This window comes from Cynoglossus semilaevis, chromosome 12 (genome assembly GCF_000523025.1).
Source record: "Cynoglossus semilaevis isolate Cse_v1.0 chromosome 12, Cse_v1.0, whole genome shotgun sequence".
NCBI classification, from domain to species: domain Eukaryota; kingdom Metazoa; phylum Chordata; class Actinopteri; order Pleuronectiformes; family Cynoglossidae; genus Cynoglossus; species Cynoglossus semilaevis.
In genome coordinates this window covers 11,330,909-11,352,932 of record NC_024318.1, presented here as the reverse complement: position 1 = coordinate 11,352,932, position 22,024 = coordinate 11,330,909, and the positions used below count along the sequence as shown (strand labels likewise).

Here is a 22,024-nt window from a genome sequence, read left to right as displayed (position 1 = left end):
ACTACTGTTTATATAAAAAAAGAATTTATCATTTACTAGTAAATAAATGTAACAACTGCTATAAATATACTCTTATTTACTCAAGCAAAAGTCCTGCAAATGAACACATCATCTCAGTAATCAAACATGTTGACTGATCACAGCTTGTTGAGTGACAGTCAACTCAGAGTCAGAATTAGAGCAAAAACTAGTTAAAGCAAGAATTCTGAATACCAATCAAACTGAGCTCAACCACAGTAAACATCAGCCCCCTGAAATCGATTTCACAGCTGCAGTCACCGCAGCTCAGGCTGAGTGCACACTATAGAGACCATCCAGCATTTAATCACTGGCTAAGATTTTATGGCCAAGATGTGGAAATACAAATGCAGGTGAATTTCTACTCAACCGACTGCATGAGTGAATCCAGGACTCAGGGAAGAGGCAATGGGAGGGACTCAGAGGAGAACCAGAAGGTGGGGTTCTCTACAGCACAGTGAGACTGAGGAAGACATGAAATGAAGAAAGAAAACCAAAACAAGGTCAGGTTTTGTTTGCATATCTGTGTGTTTGGAATACATAATTCTGTATGATGTTAACAGATGTTGATTGTGAGTGAATGCCATCCAAAATATTCAGCTATCAGACCCAAGACGAGATGAGAAAAAACAGGCTAAAAACAAGCTCATTATTTGGCTAATTAACTCTTTATTGTGGTGCAGCTCTTCCATAGACAGTAATTCCCTCCAGAACCAGTCTCAGGACTCAGTGGTTTCCATCACCATTATCCTTCACTGCTGAGGTGGCTGGCTGTGTAATCTGCGGCTTCTGATCGTGACTTATTCAGTCGTCTGGCTGGTGATGACTTTGGTTTTTAAACACAATAAAAACGAGCTTTTAAAAGGAAAATCTTTAAAACCTAGTGAATGGTTAGAGCAAAAATGTTCTCCAAACCACAGACAGGACCCTTGGCTGCTGCCCGTTCCATGTCTTTAGGGAATGATGTGTTCAGTAATGATATAAAAACTGCCGTGAGGGGTCTTAATAAATGTGTGGCCAGTCTCATTACTTTCATATTAACCCTTATTTAAATCCACCACGAGCGTGAACACAGCCTCCGTGTGTGAGACGTTTACAGCCAGAGGGAAGGACAGGCCTCAGATTCAAGGTCTCCGTCCCTGCTTTTAACAGCTGTAGTCTTTGAAGTTCTACTTTTATCATCATTTGAAGCAAAAACACTGGCTGACACACCTTCATCATGATATGAATGTTAATTTGACTTTTTGTTTTGTTTTGCATTTTGCATCTAACAACTATCTTTAGAGTGGTTGAAGATGCAGGTGACAAACTAAACCTTGTCATTTTTACAAAAATAGTTAAATCACTTTTATACTTTTATATATATATATATATATATTTAGATATAGTACTGATGTTGATGGCATAACATTCAGCATTAAAATGTGATTTATTCTGTCAGACAGGTGTGACTTTCTTAAAGTTACGTCTCGTTTTAGGACAATATTGACGTGCTCTATAAATATAAAGATAAGTGCGCAAAACTGCAGGTTATAGCTGGAAGAAATGGATGTTACAGCAGAAAAGCAGATGGTGAGACGCACAGCAGCTGTGTCAGCAGCACAGCTATAGAGCTATGGTTGACTTGGTTTCAGTGGGAGGAGCGTTCTTCACCCCGTGTGCCCAGAACCACAGAATAGTTCTGTTGGTGCAGCAAAGATCTTTGAAGTACATTCAAAATGTTTCTTCCTTTTTAAAATATATATATATATATATATATATATATCAGCAATTCCAGATGTCAGGCTTTCATTTGTTAAAAAAGATTTTACAAAATAATATTAAACAGTTGCCATGTGCTGAGCTGGCTGTATTATTGTGAATTCAATGATAACTATAGCTGCTGTCCATCAGGTCAGAGACACAGTATGGAGACATTCACCAAACTCTTTAAAGCATAAGTTCAAATGTTTACTGTAAAGTGGGAAAAACTGCTGAAAAACAAATCTCAAATATCAATTCAATTTTAATAGGCTGCCAGAACTATATATACATATGTTATGTGACAGAAATGACAATGACAATGAAACGGCAAGTGTACATGTGTGTCTTACCTGACAGGATGAACTGTCCAGCTGTTCAGTAAAATCATATCAGTTCTGTCTTCCCCTCCTGTCTGTTTCTCCTATCCAATCAGAATCCTGCACCTGTGTGGGTGTCCCTTTAATCAACTGATGTGCTCCACCTGTCTGTGTGCCGCTCCAAGCCCTACATCTTTGCTGTGTTGCCTAACATCATGTAAAGGTTTTGTTTCATATGACAAGTGTGTCCAAAAAATAAAATAAACACAAAAAAGTGTTACGCTGTTAGAGTTGTTTTAGCATGTTTTCCCTGATGTTTAATTTGTGCTTAGGTTTTCCAGTAATACTCGGTGTTCTATGGGGATTTACCAAACAGTATTTTTTTTTTTTTGAGTAATTAAATTGTTCAGTGGTGTTCATCAAATCTACTTACTGTCAGTCACTTCCATTTCCTGATTTCAGACAGCGGTAATCGCCTGTCTGCCTCCCCTAAACCACACAGCAGCAGCAGCACTCAACACATCAGATGTTCCACTTCCTGCCAAACCCGCTGTTGAAAAGATAAGCCCCAGAATTGGATGAAGGATTGTCTGCTGTGAGATAATTCTGGACTTCAGAAGAGAGGATAACTTGCTGACTGTAATGTCCAGTCAACAACTAAAGCTTAATGTTTTAAGTCCTCTGTTTTTCAAGTTACTGTACTGTGGCGAGAAACACTATGGGATTATATATATATATTTAAATGTACATATATAAATGTTGACCAAATATTTTTTGTTGTTGTTTTTTACAGTATATATATTTTTTCTGTAGAATGTCGCCGTCTACTGACAATAACTAGCACAACCGACTGCACTCTACTAGTGTTTGGCAATCGTCATGACGATGGGAAATCTTATTGAGCCTTTTGTTCGAATTGATCTATAAAAAAAATACATGAGAAGCTCTCAGTCATTTTTAATTTTGTAAAAGTAGCTGTAAAACACTGTGAGGAGCTTTGTGTCTATGTTCAATCCAACCCAATTTAGTTATTAATGTTTGGGTGGTGCGCTGTGGTATTATTTTGTCTTGCACACCATATTGACATCATTACTGTCATCATAACAGACACAGTCCTGTGCATCTAAGAAAATGGTGTCCAGACATTTTTACTGATCTGGTTTCAGTTAATCATCAGCCTTTTTTTACCCAAAGCCAAAGGCAACTGGTTCACTTAGTGTTCTCTGAGGAGAAAAGGCTAAAATAAACGTTTTAAAAAATTCATCCCGTGCTTTTCCCTGGTGTGCATCTGGCTCAACATAAAATAAATCACACTGCTGAATTATTCACAGCTGGACTTATTGACTTGCAGAGGAAATTCATTTTTCTCTGATACCCAGAGAGAGAGACAAATAATGAAGGCAGAGGAAAGTCAAGTGTTTACGTCTGATGGACTTATTCACAGGACTGGATAACATTACTATTGTGCGACAGGGATTAGTGAGTGCACAAACACAAAGGCTCAACACTAATAACTACAATAACAATAGTTGACAGGTTTTAGAGGTCTCATATCTGCCTTGGAAAAAAGTTATGTTATCCTGTAAAATAACACTATATAAACATCCTCTTAAATAAAAAACACTGAATACCTCATATGTACTAATAAACTTCAATCAATCAATATTAATATAATTTACCTTGAACTAAATAATAGGACCAAAATGTTTTTTCCCAGAAATGAAATATTCCTGTTTCTTCTACGTATTTAATAAACATTTTCAGATGAAATATCTAATCCCATAAATCCTGACACCCTTACATGCATGAGCAGACAAAATCCAAATGTCGAATTCCACACAACAACAGCTTAAATCTGTTTTATTTTTGTCATATTGTCCACTCTTCTCCAGTGAGCTCCACCTAAACATCCTAGTCTCTTCTTTCTCTTCTTCTGTGTTCTCTGCCAACCACAATAATAAACCTGTCTGTTTTCTCCTCTTTCTACCTACATGTGTGTGTTAGACCAGTGTGAGGTTTTTCCTGGCTCAGTCAAAGCCTGTTTGACCTTTACTTTAGTGATCCCCATCTCTTCTGTTATGGCCTTTCCCTGTATCTGGACAGTTCTCTCGTCTGCCTGAGTAAACACAGCTGTCGTGTATTTCAGAGCTGTCTGTTCAAAGGATCTGAAAGTATGAAGTAATGCACATACCTCTATGAATATGATCACTACATTTTTCTTGGCCTTACGGTGCTCCAATGATCACTACATTTTTCTTGGCCTTACAAGAAAAATGTAGTGTGAAGTATGTATGTCACAATCATCAGACGCTGTTGAGCCTTTGACAAAAAAAAAAATTAAAACAGAAAAAAAAAACTCAAGTCATCTGCACTGAAAATAGCTGAGATGTAAAACCTGTGGATTCACTAAGCAGTTCTGGTTATCACTTAGAACAATAGCAGCAATAATACGGTGAGGTTTTAAAGTGGACTTCATGTACAAATGAATTAACTTATGACCTTATACAAAGATGGATTTATATATATATACTGTATATATATATATATATATACATATATATATATATATATAGTGATTGTTTAACTCAACACAGTCCAGACCAGAACTGTGCTGCAGTTCTGTTCTCACTGTAAGATTAGCAGGATTAGGAGGATCATGTTGTCTCTGAAACGTCACCATCTTCAGAACATGTTATCTGGTTCCCCCCCTACCTGTCTATAGGCTTTCAGGTCCTGCAGAGTTCTGCTGAATGGTAATGGCCGTCTGAAGCCTCTGTTCTTTTCATCATCTGTTATCAGCAGCACAACTGCCCTATCCAATGACACCATGATGATGATGAGGAGGGTGCACTTTAAAATGCAGTTTGTACCGGTCCATGAGTGAGTGGCCTGAAACTGTATGATCATGGATTATTCAGGTTGTAGTTTTGTATAACTAAAAAAAAATCTAATCTAACTATTTGAAATGCAATAAACACATTTATTGCATTTTACAGCAGGAACATCACTGGTTCACTGGTTTAACCATTTCTATTAAGGGATTAGGTCATTTGGACCCTGTGAATTCACCTTAGGTATGGATGTGAGTGTGAATGGTTGTGTTTATATAATGTGGCCCTGTGATGGTCTGGTGAACCAAACTTTTTTTTAAACTGGAAATAATCTGTTCTGTTTCACACAGAATATTAGATAAAACAAATGCTCTGAATCAATCAAAGGATGACGTCTAATGTGAGTGCATACAACCTTAAAACGTTTTTATGATTTATATTTGAAGTAGAACAGATCACATGTACCACGAACTTGACTCAGCTCCAAACACCTCACTGTCACTGTTAGTTCTTCGTCACCTTCACTCTGAACACAGAGAACAGACAACATCCTAATTAAATGCTGTTTAAGCTCCTGACTTATGGGCACATATGGCCTGCGGGCCTTGAGTTTGAGACGTGCACAGAAGCCAGAAAAACCAACTAATGAAATATATTTGGTAATGGCCCAAAATGTTTTAGCAATAAAACTTCTTTGTTTCTGGTCGTCTGTACTGGACCTACAGCTGGTTTAAAATTAAAATTAGAAACATTAGAAAAGTCAAATTTCAGCTGGTTTAAAATTAAAATTAGAAACTAGAAATTAGAAAATTCAAATTCACAAACTGTCAGACAACGGACAACAAAAAATTGTTGTCCACACTGTGAGTGCACTCATTTACATGTTGCTGTGTCTGCAAATGAGGTCATGCCTTGTGAGTTCCCTTGAGCAGACTGATGTGCATCACTGTGTTATTCAGATGGACATTAATTATGTACACCGATCATGAGATTGTAATGAATTCCGTTGATGGCTCCTTTTTGGAAATGAAGTTTGGAGGAGATGATGATTATGATAACTACATCGGTGTGGGGACGTCATTACGAATTCATGTCTCATAGACCATCACCAATAGTTCAAGACTCAGCATTTCCCACCGTGACAGTGAAGGACATTGAGGAGGAACGAGAAGGAACGAGGAGTGAGAAAGACAGGGTGATGGTGGGACAATGTGCACTGACACCTACCATTCCCACATGGTTACTGCCTGCTGCGTCCTTGAACGTCTTCTAGGCGTCAATCTAAAAGCACAAATGAGAAAATCAATGGCATTTTTCATCACAGCATGAGCCGGTCCTTAGTTCAGACCTACACAGGAGGAAGTTGACGTTTTTATACCCATTACAGTCTACATTTTAATAATCCCAGTGAGGTCTGCATTGTTTTACTCATCCTGTAGTCTGCAAGGTTTTAATTCAAGTTGCAGAAAACATTATTTTTATTACTAATTTGGTCTAGATTATCTTCCAGTGTCTCTACTCCCACTCTAGACTGCTTTATTTATTGTCTTGAATCCCACTACAGTATGCAGCAATTTTATTTCCACTGTGGTCTCCCTGTCATTAATCCCAATGTAGTCCACATTGGGATTATTCCAGTTGTGGACCACGGTACATTCACGTAGACTTGTTTAGTCTATGGTTAGTCTTAGTCTAACCATAGCCTATTTTGTCTGCACTTCCACTAGAGTCTGTTTTATTTATTCCATTGTAGACTACAATTCCATTCTGCTGCAATTCTACTATTAATAATGGAATAAATGTATTACAACATTAGACTGTAATGTCTTCAATCCCCCCGTAGTCTGCATTGTCACAAACTCATAAATGTGCTTTTAGAAATGCTTTTTGTCAGGAAAATGCATGTTAGTTTGTTAAGAAGTGTTTTCCATTGTCATCAAATATTACATAACTCAAGGTCACATCTTCACCACATTCACATTAAGGCAGCTTCAAGACGAGCTCCATTTAAACAGTGAAGGTCTGAGAACAGCGCCCCCTCTCACATTTGCCATGACCTCTTTATACAAACAGCTCTTACTGTGTCGTGTCAACACGCAGTTCTACACATGTGAAACTTAAGCTCTAATCACGAATGTGCTCACACATCGCTCCGATCCTGTTACAAGGTAAAGTTTCATTTCATGAATAATTTAGCACTGAATAAAGGTGAAACACTAAGATGTTGGTTTGTTAAATCTCCAGTGCTCTCCTGTGAATCTGTTTAAAGGATTATTTTATTACCTCACCGACGTCGTTAGTGGAAGCATCATTCTGCCACTGACTGCAATTACAACAGCCACCCTGAAGGAGAGTTTGGCTTCTCCACAATCAGCTCAATCACATTTCCAATCAAATCATTTTAATGCATTATTTCCTTGTTCAATATTTGTGGTTGTTCTAAAATAAATGTTGATTTTATTGTACAGTACATGTTACTGAGGTCACTGAAGAACTGAAACACTGGACTAGAGCTCATTAGAAAAGCTGCCACAGACCTGGGCAGTGACATTGAAGAAGACTCATAAAAATTGTCCTCTTCCATAAATGGGATGAAAACATTGACAGATAGCTTCTTTACAGAGAGACATTTTTCCCACAAATAATTTCATCAAGCTTTCCATTTCTATCTTTAGACAAAGCTTTTTCATTATGGTTGAAACCTCCATGTGAACACTGACACGCCTCATGATTTAAAGCTCAACTGTTTCCTTTATCCCCCGTTGTCCAAGTCTACATCCTCCTTCCTGTTGAAGACCGGAGGACAGAACAGAGCCGATCTGACAGCCCGTTTTGGAAATGTCCAAATCATTCTACTTACCATTAAACAAAAGTCAGAGGTGTGTGTGTGTCTTTTTAAACTTCTGAACCTCTTTGTGCTGCTTCACACAGAACAGGACGATGTGTTTCACCTTCTGCTTGTTCCCTGAGTTCTTTTCTGCTCCCTCCCAGGTGATTACAGTAGTCTCACACCTGTTCCCCGTTACCTTCACACCTCACTCCCTATAGCACTCACTTCCCATTCCTCTCTGACAACACCTCTGTCCTGTTCCCAATGTGAACGTCTCTGTGTTATTGTTTGCATCCTCAGTGTTACATCTTCTGATGAAAATAAAAAAGAGGAGATGATTGTTTCCCATTGATATAATCCACTGTTAACTGTTTTTGGCTTCTCTGGTACGGACTAGTACACAGCAGTACTGCATGTTTTTTGTCTTTTGTAGAGCTGGACATTTTCCTGAGCACAGTGCAATGTACTGGAATGTACATTTAAAAAAAAAACAAAAAAACAGCAGTCCTTGAATGCAAAAACTTCACCTGGATTAATAAATGGTCCAATCCAGATCCAGTTCATATCCTAATGAAGGTAATGGTATAATTACACATTGCTAAGGGCACCACAATTTAATGATTCTTCTCCAGTTAATTGCACATCAGCCATAAACTGATGACTCTCTAGTGAGGCTACAGCAAATGTTACATGTGGGTCCCAAGTACGTACAGATTTGTTTAGTTTTCCTCACAGTCCAAAATGCAGGTTTTGGTTACTACTACGATGATATCAATGGGCCATAGGTGTGGGTGTCAGTGTGGAGTGGTTGTTTGTTGATGTGGCCAAGGGATGGACTGGACAAACTGTCCTGAGTGCAACCTTGAACAGGATTTAGTGGTAAAAGATTAAGAACTAATGCATTTTCCTGCAGAGTTCATGGTCTGAACCACTGATTTAATGTGTCCTTCAATGAAACCTATGTACTGTATATTTGTTGGGGGGAGTAGAAATTATCAAGAGGTGGACAGCTACATTATATCAGATGACCTCTGTGGTTGACTGACAACTGCACTGACCATCATAGATAGATAGATAGATAGATAGACATATATATATATATATACATACAGAGACAATAAAAAACAATAAGTAATGAGAATATGTATTTTTGCAGTCTATAATTATGCTTCATCATATTTTTTATCATATTTTTCCACTAAATAGGATCACAAATTACAATAATGTTCTTGGACACTTATTATTCATCAAAAACAAATACTAGGATTGTGCCAAGTCATATGTGATGAATAATAATAATATCTCCTCATTCACACTGTTTGTCTAGACCGAGGTACATTGACCCAGTTTCAGCCGTCCTCAGTCTGAGGGAGGTTCTAAATGAGCTGCGCAGGTTGCGTGGATCAAAGCGCATGAATGTGAGTCTCTGGAGCTCAGTGTCAGTGGCGCCGTGGCACCGCACCAGGTTCAGTATGCTGGAAAGTAAGTTTTTCCCCGCGACATGAATCCTGTCAATGAAACCAGGGCAGAGAGAAGCACGGACAGTCACCTGTTCGAACTCGGCACCTATAAACTTCTGGCCGTCACCATCGGAACTATTGGGGTGATCGGCTTCTGTAACAACGCGCTGGTCATCGTACTGTACTGTAAATTCAAGAAGCTGCGTTCTCCCACCAATTTGTTACTGGTCAACATCTGCGTGAGTGATTTTCTGGTGTCTGCCATCGGAATTAACTTCACCTTTGTGTCGTGCGTTAAAGGCGGATGGGTTTGGAGCCAGGCAACATGCGTCTGGGATGGATTCAGCAACGGGCTCTTTGGTGAGTAACAGAATACAATGAATTTTTTAACACTAATGTCTTATTAAATAGTTTGTTTCGGCATAAAATTACAAATTTCAAAAAAATGAAAAACCATTCCTTCTCCCTGTCTATCTAATGACGATTGCATCACAATGTAATTAAATTAAATAAAAAACAACATCCAGAAATGTTCTTTTCTGTTGGATAATACAAGTTCATTTGTATTTACATGTTAATACGTGAAATTATACACGTCAAATGACGTCAGATGCACTGAAAATCAGCAGTAATATAATAAGGAGAAATAAAAACAAACAACATACAATACATTACTGTAAGATTGCAATATAAACCGTTCACAGTCCTTTAGCTGAGGTCTGTGATAATTACAATGTACATAAGGTGACATTTCTTCTGTCTCTTCCCATCCAACTTTCATGACATTAATTTTAGTGCTGGTTATAATCCAGTTTACTGACCATCAGTAATTGGATTTGATCCCCTCACCTCCATCAGTGGCTGCAGTAAAATCTGCCCTTGTGGGACACCCACTTTATTCCCCTGCTTGTTAGACAGTGTTTAATATAATTTCACACCTCGGTGCTTTTTAAACACCAGTATATTTATTGTTTCATCAATAAAATCATGACTTACTGGATGACTTTCACTGCAGGTATAATTGCATATGAAATGTTATACAAACCCAGTTACATGTATTTTATACCTGAGGTCTGTGTACAAAAATGTAGATAATGATTACATATTCAGTCAAACTAAAGCCCACTAAACTGATAAAGAGAGGGATGGAGAGAGAGTTTATATGTTTTGTTAAAACATCTTGTTATTTAGCATTTATTTATAAAACATAAAAATCTGTCCAATACACCAAACCTCACATACAGCTAAGGATCACAGACGCCCTGCTGACGACCTTGTCCCTAGACCCTTCTGTCGTCCATTCATTATCAGTGTTAAGGGCGTAAAGCATCAGTGGAGCTCCAGCCCTGCAGAACTAAAGCTCAGAAGATGGATGAGGGATAATTAAATCATTAGTGCAAACCTGCAAGTGTTTCCCTGCTTTATCAGCAAAATGAACAAAGACATGAAGTGGGCTGGTCTGTTTTTTGTCTACACCCTCTGTGTCCTTTAATTCACATTGACTACCTATGTAACCAGGGTTGAATGAAAGTGTTTAGCTGCCACTGTCAGAGAGGGCGCCCTTGAAATGAAATACAAGTTAATTTAGGTGTTATGATGTCCTATGGAAATTCTTTTGGAAACAAAATGTGTTTCATAAACAACACAAAAAAAATACTAGAGAAAGATTGACCCGAGACGGCATATATAATAACATAATGTAAACAGTAACACATACAATAAGCGCCAGGTTCCAGGTAATATTTTTCCACAATTTGGTATAAATATACCGAGTGTGAGGCAGCAGCACCTAGAGGTTAAAATGAAAATAACACACAGGTTCCTGTTGGCTCAGATTTCAATATACAGTAAATGTGAACATGTATGAAGATAAATCCTCGCAGCTCTATCTGTGTCCTGTAGTCCTGTGGGCACAAACATGTGATATCACATGTGCTGTAGACCCTATGGAGGATGGTGACAGGGTGACACACACACACACACACATACACACCGACACAGTCAGTCCGTTCACCTTTTTTCTCCCTGTGTGGTGTTTAGTTATTTTTGATGTACGGCTTGTAATGTACGTATTTTAATATTTAATGTCTTGTCCCCTGGTACGAAGACGGTTGGTGTTTTCACATCCCAAGCTTTATTAACCCAAGACTCTGGAGTGTGTAATTGAATTGCTTTTAGCATGTGAATGAGTGTGTGCATGTGTGAGTACGGTTGTGAAGCGAGAGCGAAAAAGAGAACTATCTGCACGCTGTACAGTTCAGAACCATCACATTTGAAATTCTGTTTATACTAAAATGATGAAACTCCAGTCTAAAGAGACACTGACCCAGATTCTGTGATGAGTATTACACTATATATTTCTCTCTCTCCCTTTTACTCCCTTCCATGTCAGGCATTGTTTCCATCATGACTTTGGCAGCCCTGGCCTATGAGCGCTACATTCGAGTGGTCCACGCCCAGGTGGTGGACTTCCCCTGGACGTGGCGGGCCATCGCCCACATCTGGCTGTACTCCTTAGTCTGGACGGGGGCTCCTCTGCTGGGCTGGAATCGTTACACGCTGGAGATTCACCAGCTGGGCTGCTCTCTGGACTGGGCTTCAAAGGACCCCAATGACGCCTCCTTTATTTTCTTCTTCCTCCTGGCGTGTTTCTTTGTGCCAGTGGGAGTCATGATCTACTGCTATGGGAACATACTCTATGCAGTGCAGAGGGTAAGACACAGAAATACCTGTTACGGCAGTAGTAGATCAGTAGTAACCAAGGTGGAATATAAAAGAACAAGCCGACCAATGGGGGCCTACCGGATATCAATTTTTGATACAAGACAGTTGTAATAATACCACATGTATATGCTTTAAAAGCATGGTTAAAACCATATATAAACATATTTATAAATATATATTTATATATATGAATACATTTGTATGTACAGTGGAAACTCGATTTTCAAACTGGTGGTGATTTTTGAAATAAAAAAATAGAAGAAATAGCAGACCGCAAGAAATAACGGCAAAATCAGACAACAGTTCTTAGCGTGTAGTGTTTACTTGCTGCTTACGTGGTATTGTCTTTTGTTCGATAAGTGAGTTATGGTATGATAACCGGGGCCATTTTTGGTTGAAAAATTTGGCCCTCAACCAAATTGTTCAAAAAGGGAAGCGTTCAACAACCGAGGTTCCACTGTATAACAACACTGATATACTATAGTAGTTAAAAATGCTGTCATTTTTACAATTTTTTTCTCAGCTGCGCTCCATCCAGGACCTGCAGACAGTTCAGATAGTCAAGATCCTACGATACGAGAAAAAGGTCGCCATCATGTTCTTTTTAATGATCTCCTGCTTCCTGGTCTGCTGGACACCTTACGCTGCTGTCTCCATGGTAGAGGCCTTTGGTAGAAGAAGCCAGGTTTCTCCCAGACTCGCCATCATTCCTTCATTCTTTGCCAAGTCCAGCACGGCCTACAATCCACTCATCTACATGTTTATGAGCAGAAAGGTTTGTGGTTCCTGCAGCTACTGCAGGTCGATTTTGCAATATTACTTTTGAGTAGGATTCAGTTCCTCCGCATTCAGTTGCCTTGGTCACTGCAGCGTCCATTACATGCTTCAGTCAACAGATCCTTTTGATGGTTCAGTCATCATTTGTTCGCACACATCTGTAGGTCAGTCAATGAATCTGAACAAATATGGGAAATCAAAAGTATCTCAAATAAGAGACGACAGTGTGTTGTCAACAGAGCATGTCAATGGAGATGAACACCATGGCCTTGGTCGAACTGTTCTTCTGCTCTCTGCTTCTCTAAGATTACACCCATTCCTGTCATGTGACCTTTCTGTCCTCCGATAGCTTTTTTTCCCATGGTCAAACATGCAACTATCTGAACAGTACAGGAGCAAAGCCCGAGTAAGTCAAAGGCCGAGTGTCATCTCTTAAAGATATTGGACTTGTCTAAGGTCTGTCATGTTCTCATTGTTTCTCGTCTCCAGTGACCTAAGGTCAAACACGTGGTTTGTAGTTATTGATCTGGTCTCTGGTTTGGTTGAAAAAATGTAGCAGGCAGAATTTTAGCATTTATTATAAAGGTCATATAACATTATGATGTATAATATTTTAATTTTATGCCGGGGTAAAATTGTCATTGTTTTTTTTTTTTTCATTTTGCCTTTTCCTTTTTTAATTTCTTTTTATATTTTTTAGTTTTATTATTAGAAGGATTCAGAGGCAATAACACGGAGAGTACAACATGATAGTGATGACATCCATTCTTCAGCTCTTTCACCTGTTGTGACCTGGAGTTAGAGAGTGTTTCCAATGGACTGCCTTCCTAATAAGGGAAAAAACATGGCAGTTTTTTTTTCTTTCTTCTGCCAAACTTCTTGCAGATCAAGCATCTTCACTAGATAAAAAAAAAATCTAAAATCTGTCCAATATTATCTAAGCTAACCTTTGGAAGCAGATTTTTGAACAGTGCTGTTTGCCCTTTAAAGTGCAATTGTGAAAGAACAGTTTAAACCAAGTGAGTGTACAGGCCATCACAGGCCACTTTGTCTCTCAGTGGTTCTTGCTGTCTAAGACTCAGTCTGAGGAGATTGAGCTTTAAAGTTGAGTTTTGTATCCCTCAGTACATAATACTGTCATCATGGAGCTGCCTTTTTGTCATGAGGCAACATCAGACAGAGTTGATGAGTGGAACAATATTCACAGGAGCTGCACATCTTCAGCATGATTAAAAAATATAATAAATGTAACCATGTTAGTTTGGGGTCTGCAACCCCAGGATAGGGAATGATATGTTCTCCACTTGGTGACGTGTATTATGGAGTTAAGCTAAACTTAAAAACTTAACAAAGAAGTATCCTTTCCTCAAACATCACCGAGTCTTCATCTCCCTGCTCTGCTTCTCCAACAGTTCAGGCGATGTTTGCAGCAGCTGCTGTGTTCTCATCTTTCTGGCCTCCAACCGGCCTACAAAGAGCGCTCCGTGACCCCAGTCGTACGACCCATCCGCCCTATAGTGGTGTCCAACGATTGTGGAAGCAGAAACAGACCCAAGAAGAGGGTTACCTTCAGCTCCTCGTCCATAGTCTTCATCATCACCAGTGATGACCTGCACCAGCTGGACATGACCCCCAAGACCAGAGGACCCTCAGATGTTAATGTTTTTCAAGTGAGGCCACTGTGATCTTTAAGGACTCGTCTTTCTGCCGCACCACTCCGTATGCCTTACGCTGTCTCATACTATTCCAAGCCAAACGACTCTGAACGTCTTACCTCGTAACACCACCTAAGAACAACACCTTTGTCGAAACGTCTTCACTTCTTTCAGATTTCAATATTCTGTCTTAGGAGGTCGTATGTAACAGGTTTATATCACATTACCAGCTGTGTTTCAATGAGAACATGCAGCACTTTATGAAGAATTCAATAAAAAAATTTAAAAAACATGCAAACTAATTTCTTCATTCGTCAGTTTGAAATCATCCAAAAGACCGTGGTGTGATTTTTTCCAGCGATGGTCAGCTGGGATTAGCGCTGACCTGGACAGGTGGGTATCTGTAGTGATCTAACAACACCGTCCTCTGTCTGTCTGTCATGTTTTTTTTCTGTTTCTATTTCTTTTAGGTCCAGGTTTACTTTTATAAAGGCATTATTATTTCTAAACCCACTCAACAAATGGACCAGGGAATTCTGCCTAACTCAGAGCAGATCCTGAAGGACAGGAAAAAGAAAAACACATGAACTATGTTGACCACCTCGAACAAAAAACTCCTACAGTGATTTATTTAATGATAATATTTAATTAATAATAAATGATTTCATAAATCCCATTTGTGGATTCAATTAGGAGGCGGTATTTTTAGACTTCATCTGATGGCCGTCTCATCTCGCAGCATCGAGAGCAGTGACTGGGAAATGACATTCAGTGGAAAATATAGTGATCATAATATGGATAAACATGTGTAATTAAGGGAGAGGAAATGAGGCTGATGAGACTATGAGCACAAGTGAAGTCAGCCGACAGTTTTAACGGAGTTTGGGATTAGATAATCTTAGATGCCCCTCACCCCCCAACCTTAGATCTCCCTTCTCTATATTTTAATGAGGGCCCACTTCTGGGGCCCCCCATACCGTAGGCTCATGACAGCAGACCCGTTTGTCCCCCTTTCTTTTTAGAATAGCTGTAAGGATTTATAAACAACAACACAAAAAATGACATAAGAAAACCAATATAGCATCTTTGCATGAACTTTATTTTTGAAGTTTAAACAAATTATTATCCCTCATTTATAAGATTAAGACATAAAATAAACTCATGAGTGACTAAAAATATTAAGAAATTAATAAGGTGTAAACTATTTATTCCATTTCCATTCCATTCCTAAGAAAACCTGTTTGTCAAGAGTGGTTTATTCCAGACTTCACACTTGTTTGTCATATCATTTAAGTCAGGTGTTCAGAAGGTCTTCAGGGCTAAAATCCTGTTCCACATCTCCTCAGCTGACAGGCCCATCTTAATGACGTCAGTGCGGCGTTTGATAAGCAGACATGAGCCCGCTACAGTAGCTCCTACAGCTGTGAGCATCAGGACTTGGTTTATCACCTGGAACATGCATTGTTAAAGCGGTGAGGGCTTCTGGTGTTTATATGTTTCTCATGACTTCAAAGAAGTCAGTAAATATGAGCGAGCGCCGTCGTTATCCTTCCTCCGCAAAGAACATGTTTGTCATATTATTACACAGGTCTGCATTTGCCTTTTTTGTGTTTTGTTTTGTTTTTTGGGGGGGTATTTCTGGTAAGTTGACTTTTAGGTTTATTACTTGCTGGAAAAGCCTTACATTCTTTGTGGTCTAACATTAAGAAATATTTGAGCAGCCTTTTGTCACATTTGTACAAATGATTGTGTATTTCATAGCTAAATTTAACTGCCTTTCTTTAAGCAACCCTGTAGTAATTAGTAAAACAGTAACTGTAGCTTTTCTATTGTTTTTTTTTTGTTGTTGTTTTTTTTTTTTTTTTGCCTAACGTATAGCTTTTTGAAATTCCGTCCAATCCACAGCTATTATGAAAAGTTTCTGTATATTTTTAATCATTTTTTTTAACATGACATGACTACTAGTTTTACTTCCAGGTCTAGTGTCTGGGTCGGCAGCCCTTTGTAAAATGTTGGGCATTTTTTCCACCCGTATACAGAATACTTATGAGTAATTCCTATTTTCTTTTTTTCCCTGTAACATTAACTACAAAGTAACCATGGTTACAGGTAATTATGGGAAACCAGCTAAGAAATCCCTCCTCCCCTTGGGAAAAAAACATTATGTATGAATTTTATTTTTACACTATAGAATATGACAGATTTCTGTCTACTGTGTTGTAATTGAATAAAAAATACTTCAGGACCTTCATGGTGGTTGTAGGTTGTTTTCCACCCAGAAATCCTCTTGAGGTTTAAACCATTTGCAAGAAAATACTGGGAAGAGCATTGCTGCTGAGCCTTTCAGACGGTCAAATGTTACTCAAGGCTAAATGGGTCATAACAGGAGCCTCGAAGGTGTTTAAACATCTCCTGAAAACAAAATGTTTGCAAGAAAAACAAGCCTTACTTTGTTTTGCCACTGCCAGTGCTCCACGGCTTTGTGGTACCTTGTTCTTGTGAATGTGACCTTGAAAGAAAGAGAACAAAAGTCACAGGTTAGAGACTGAGAGGTGAATATAAAACAATGAGACAGTAATAGTGGTGTAAACAAGTCTTACCATTGTGTACAGGGGAACTATAGTGTTTGGCATTAACATGTGAAGAAAGTTATCAACGTGTTTTCTGAAGAGGAACCATTTGGAGTTGACGTGTGCTCGCATCTACGACAAGAGAAAGCAAAAGTATTGTGATGACGAAACATTAATCACACAGTGTCAGCTGCTTAGGTAAATAATACTCTGTGTCATCTCTACAGTAGAAAAGATTTAATCCATCAATAAAGGTATTGGCAATGGGAAACATCAATAGCTGGTTGTGAGCCTGCATGAATTTTAATGTGCAGACGTCGGCTTTGCTGAGCAGAAGTCAAGTGTGCTGGACACACAGCACCTAAACAAACAGTCACTACTGTCCACCCATCACAGGTGTGCAGTCACATTCAATTCAATTCACACTAACACATGTACAAGCAACCAGTTAGTGTCCAGTTAAACTAATCCTGAATGTGTTTGGAATGTGGGAGAGTACACACACACACACACACACATACACACAGGAAATAGAGTAACTGTCAACCTGAAACACCTAAAGACAGGCCTGAGCACTGAATACACTGACTAGAGTCTCCTCTCTGTAATTGGTTATATTCCTTTTCAATTGAATGCACTATCGGTGTTAAAGCTCTGCTCACTTTCTGTTCACTTTCACACTGCATGTCACTCTATTACTCACACAGATTTGCCACCTACTATATATAAAACTGCCGTTCCGTTTCAAGTATTTTTAACAAGGTCGTACAGGGTGTTAAAGTGCCTTTAATTCTTCTACGACATGGTTAATATGTATGTTACATATTAGTGTGCCTTACTTCGATGTAATTGTACATGGCCAGGTCAGCGATGGCTTGGTCGTCTGGAACTCGAACTCTACTGTACTCAGGCAGAACCGCACCTGTCCAGATACAGAAGGACTTTAGTTCACTTTAGTTTACAGCATCTCTGCTGCTGCAATGTTAACTTGAGGAATACTCACCCAGATCCTCACTGAACTCATTCATTATCTCATCAAACACAATGCAGTCCTCAAAGCCCTGCAAAAGCTTTCATGAGTTTCCTTCTTTATGTTTAATTTTGTGCATTTTTCTTTTTTTACTTCAGATTAGAAGTACTTACGGCATTCATTCCCTGCCCGTAGAATGGCACCACGGCATGAGCTGCATCACCCATGAGGACGCACTTATCACCAATGTGATATGGAGAACACTTAACAGACACCATGGCCTGTGCAGGCAAGCAGAAAAAGTCCCTCTTGAGGGCATCGCTGTCACGCACAAATGGAGAAAAACACCATGACAAACAAAACTCGATGACTTCACTTTGACAAAACACCATTTTGATCACCAGACTCAGGTCTTTACTACTATTTGTTTAAGTCAAAAAGTGGTCATTAAAAGCTTGAAGCAATTTACCAGATCATGATTGGCCGATGGTACACATGCCTATTTCATTTTTAATTAAGAAAAATGTGACTGCAACAAACCATGTCAGTCTGGCACTCAGAATTTTCCAATTCACAGGTCACTGCTGTGAAAGCTGCTGGAGTGAACATTTGGATAATGACGGGATAAAAAAGGTAGGAAATGGCTCCACTTACACGCCTATTAGCGGTGTGGCATCAGGGAAGTATTCCTGGAAAAACTCAATGACTTCATCACCCGTGGTGATTTTTTCAAAATTCTCAAAAGGCATGAAGAGTGTACAGGTAAATGTCTTGTCCTGCAGTGAGAAAGGAAATACAAATAAAAACAAAAAGCCTATAAGGATGCACGATGGTGCTGGTTTCTGGTCATTGGTACACACAGTGGTCAAAAGCTGCCATACTGACCAGGTTTGGCAGGGAAATCATCATGAAGGCATTTCGTGGCCAGATGTGGAGATAGTTAGGCTCCATGGCAAACTGCAAATAAATGGAAGTTAGAATGATGAGAAAAGACAACTCTCTATAACTGCAGTGTGAGGTGAGCACATACACACAGGACAGCACATAGAAACTGTGTGTACTCCGTACAGCACACAAGAATTTTCTGTTCACCTGGACGAGACAGCTGCACTTATTACATTAAAATTATGGGCTGAGGTCGGCCTGAGCCTACACCTATAGGAACCATCTCTCCTAGTAATAGTGCAAATGCATCGGGGATCTCTTCAGAACACAGAGAAATGCTTTCATTCTGACCTCTCCATTCACAGGTGGCATGGTGAGCTCCATGTAGCCGTCAGGGATGTATGTCTGGCTGTAGTTGAAGCGGCTGCGACGCAGGAACTGCTTGCGAACGGCTGAGAAAGCTCCATCACAGCCTACGATGAGGTCCGCCTCGATTTGATCCTTGGCTCCATCAGCCCTGGAAAATTCACACATTTGCTGCTTTTATCTTCATTTATTGAATAAACTAAATAAAATTGGACATGTGTTTAACAAGTGAAATCCTTAATGTAATTTCTTTAAAACAATGGATAGATATTTTACTGGTCCCATAGTGTAGTGGTTAACACAGAGAGCAGAGAGTCCTGGGTTTGATTTGTCTCCCATGTGGCAGCCTGTGAGTTGCAACCACAAAGCTAATGGCGCCTCCACTGGCGGCCTGTGTTTGCTGCAAAGACCCTCATCACATGGCAGATTTTCACTGTCCTGAGTCTGTGGTAGTTAATGTGTACAAGGCTGTGTGTGTGTTGACATGCAGGAAGACAGAGGCAACAGAACCAATACATTTTAAAAGATAAAAACTGAGCCAACTGCACTACTCGACCCCCATTGTCTACATGTTAATGTTTATGAGGGTCCATATTTGTAAGACCTGTAATTATTTACCTGATGAAGGTCATTTGCCCTGTTTCTGGGCTCCAGTCCTGCAGTTTGTGGTCAAAGTTCAGCTTTGTATTTGGATATGCCTCGGCCACTGTGGGAGTACAGTGTCACAAAAATACCTCATGTCACAGTAGCAAGCAGGATGAAATCCTGAGATTTATAGCATTTCAAATACATGTAAGTTTTATGACAAAGTACATATTCTAATATAACTGAGTAAGGACACAGACGGGGGGCAAAATGAAGAGAACTATGACCAAAGTAACTTTGGGACTGAAACAGGTTAAACCTAAAAGAGGTAACATCTTAAACAAACCCCTATCAGCAGCTGTTTAAGGGGACAGACTCTTTCTTTTGTAGATTACTCACAGGCTCATATTGAGCCTTGAAATCAGTGCAGAACAAAGTTCTAAACTACTCTGCCTGAAACTGTGGCACGTTGTTCAACCCACTGTGGTCCATACTGCCCACTCCTAGTGTCATTTATATCAATGTACAGTATGTACAGTATGTAATGTGTTTTTGATCAGTAATCAGTGATCAATTGTATGCAAAGTCTAAACTCAAATGTTCAATTGTCTCATGTAATCAAAGCTGACAGGATAAATTAGTGTCATCTGATGAGCAGGTCACAGGTCATATTACAATCCGTACAAAAGCTCTGGGTATTGACAGCTGCACATCATTACAGGGATCCTTTACCTGTTAGAAGCTCTTTGTTCAAATTTGCTCTGTCTATAGAGAGGATATACTGCGGAAAGAGCATTACATATATTATATTACAACGTATTTACAACACTTTTTCTTTACACAAACTATTCATTTAAATCAGCATTTGTTCACATTATGTGAGTAGCACCTTACCTGGCCTTTCTTGCCATAAGGAATTGGGGTCTGTTTCCCACTCAGTGAATGGATCATTCTTGCATGCATGGGAATTCCTTTGGAGACAATCTGAGAAAAAAAAAGTTGATTGCATATTTAATTTTCAAGACATTATGAGGGTGACAACTAAAGTAGTTGCTCATTTGGTGGGAAAAAGGCATAAAGTACATAACAAGGATTTTCTTTTGCTAACCAGCATACCCCAACAAAAGCACCAACTGATAAAAAGTATACCTTTTCTTCTATTCCAACATGCTTTAATGCTTGCCGCCCTCTATGGGACAATGCAAGGTTGATGCTTCTCCCCTTCACTTTTTTGGCACAGCGAATATCTAGGCAAAATCAGACGATATTGAATAATTTTACTGGACATTAAAAAAAACTGTTGTTATGTGTTTGTACATCATCATTTTGACTTGTATATGTACATTACTTACCTCCTCTACTTTCAAAGACTTCCACATGGAAACCTCTTTTGGCAAAGAAGCAGGCGTTGAGGGAACCGACCTGTTTCGTGCAGGAAAACAAACAAAATATATTCATTTTCAATACTTTGTTTGAATTTCTAACACTACGTTAAGATATATTATATTATCTTGCAATGTGTTTTTTTTCCTCCTGAAATTGTTTGAATGTGAAAAAATATCTATTTTTAAAAAATCTACTTTTTTTTTGGTAAAGTTAGAAAATACTGTTAACTTTATGATATGGTAAAATGTTCCCTTAATTTCTTACCAAACCACCGCCCACAACTGCAACGACAGTTTTCTGGTTTGTTATGCAGTTAGATTCCTCCATTGTGCTGCTGTCTCGCCGGTGTCTCTTACATGTATCTGAAACTCTTCGATAGTTTGTAGTCATTACGAAGAGGCGGAGCGATGGGTAGTTTACCCTGGCGTAACCGCGGCGTGTGCATATACAAACAGGCGTGAAGCAGATTAATAGATTTATCCATCCATCCATTTTCATCCGCTTATCCGTTACCGGGTCGCGGGGGCAGCAGTCGCCACCCAAATCACATTGCACCATAACAACCCCCCAAACCTTCCTGCGGGTGGTGAGTCCACTGGAATAATAGATTTATTATTTTATTTGTTTATTTTTTTGATGGGGTTAATGTCACCACTACAGGAATTGAAAGTAATACCAGTAGGTTAAATTCAAATCACGTGGCACAGGAGAAAGAAATTCAATGGAGGTAATTAAACATATAGAAAATATTGATCAAAAAGGCCAGTGGTCCGTGTGGATTGCCCAGAGCTGAAAGGTTACAATTTTAATAATCTTCCCCATAGAGAAATACAAGATGGGAGGCTGAACAGTCATAGAACCCAAACGACAACCTTGTCCACTGTTCACTTGGTGATGGGTTAAATGC

General features: G+C 39.1%; 2 protein-coding genes and 1 long non-coding RNA gene across 3 annotated transcripts; 2 read left to right on the top strand and 1 right to left on the bottom strand.

Annotated features, from left to right (window-relative positions):
* The first annotated feature begins 261 nt into the window (after positions 1 to 261).
* LOC103387489 (uncharacterized) lies at positions 262 to 2,754 on the top strand. Its single transcript, XR_522430.2, has 3 exons — positions 262 to 521; positions 2,195 to 2,295; positions 2,541 to 2,754. It is a non-coding gene; the product is annotated as an uncharacterized LOC103387489 (long non-coding RNA).
* Positions 2,755 to 9,107: 6,353 nt separating this feature from the next.
* Positions 9,108 to 14,639, top strand: opn3 (opsin 3). Its single transcript, XM_008322160.2, has 4 exons — positions 9,108 to 9,559; positions 11,592 to 11,911; positions 12,447 to 12,698; positions 14,113 to 14,639. The coding sequence occupies exons 1-4, from the start codon at positions 9,241 to 9,243 to the stop codon at positions 14,383 to 14,385; spliced, it is 1,164 nt and encodes a 387-aa protein (XP_008320382.1). The 5' UTR covers positions 9,108 to 9,240; the 3' UTR covers positions 14,386 to 14,639.
* Positions 14,640 to 15,433: 794 nt separating this feature from the next.
* kmo (kynurenine 3-monooxygenase) lies at positions 15,434 to 21,541 on the bottom strand. Its single transcript, XM_008322159.3, has 15 exons — positions 21,382 to 21,541; positions 21,084 to 21,153; positions 20,881 to 20,978; positions 20,626 to 20,715; positions 20,464 to 20,512; positions 19,765 to 19,852; positions 19,132 to 19,297; positions 18,781 to 18,852; positions 18,550 to 18,671; positions 18,069 to 18,216; positions 17,929 to 17,986; positions 17,765 to 17,847; positions 16,956 to 17,057; positions 16,805 to 16,864; positions 15,434 to 15,804 (listed from the first exon to the last, which is right to left on the bottom strand). The coding sequence occupies exons 1-15, from the start codon at positions 21,505 to 21,507 to the stop codon at positions 15,658 to 15,660; spliced, it is 1,479 nt and encodes a 492-aa protein (XP_008320381.2). The 5' UTR covers positions 21,508 to 21,541; the 3' UTR covers positions 15,434 to 15,657.
* Positions 21,542 to 22,024: the final 483 nt, after the last annotated feature.

Coding starts and splice junctions, on each gene's coding strand:
- opn3 (XM_008322160.2), top strand. CDS start 9,241: ATGAATCCTGTCAATGAAACCAGGGCAGAGAGAAGCACGGACAGTCAC. Junction 9,560..11,591: donor ATTCAGCAACGGGCTCTTTG/GTGAGTAACAGA, acceptor CTTCCATGTCAG/GCATTGTTTCCATCATGACT. Junction 12,699..14,112: donor ACATGTTTATGAGCAGAAAG/GTTTGTGGTTCC, acceptor CTTCTCCAACAG/TTCAGGCGATGTTTGCAGCA.
- kmo (XM_008322159.3), bottom strand. CDS start 21,507: ATGACTACAAACTATCGAAGAGTTTCAGATACATGTAAGAGACACCGG. Junction 19,853..20,463: donor GAACAAAGAGCTTCTAACAG/GTAAAGGATCCC, acceptor GTACTCCCACAG/TGGCCGAGGCATATCCAAAT. Junction 17,058..17,764: donor CCATGTACAATTACATCGAA/GTAAGGCACACT, acceptor CTCTTGTCGTAG/ATGCGAGCACACGTCAACTC.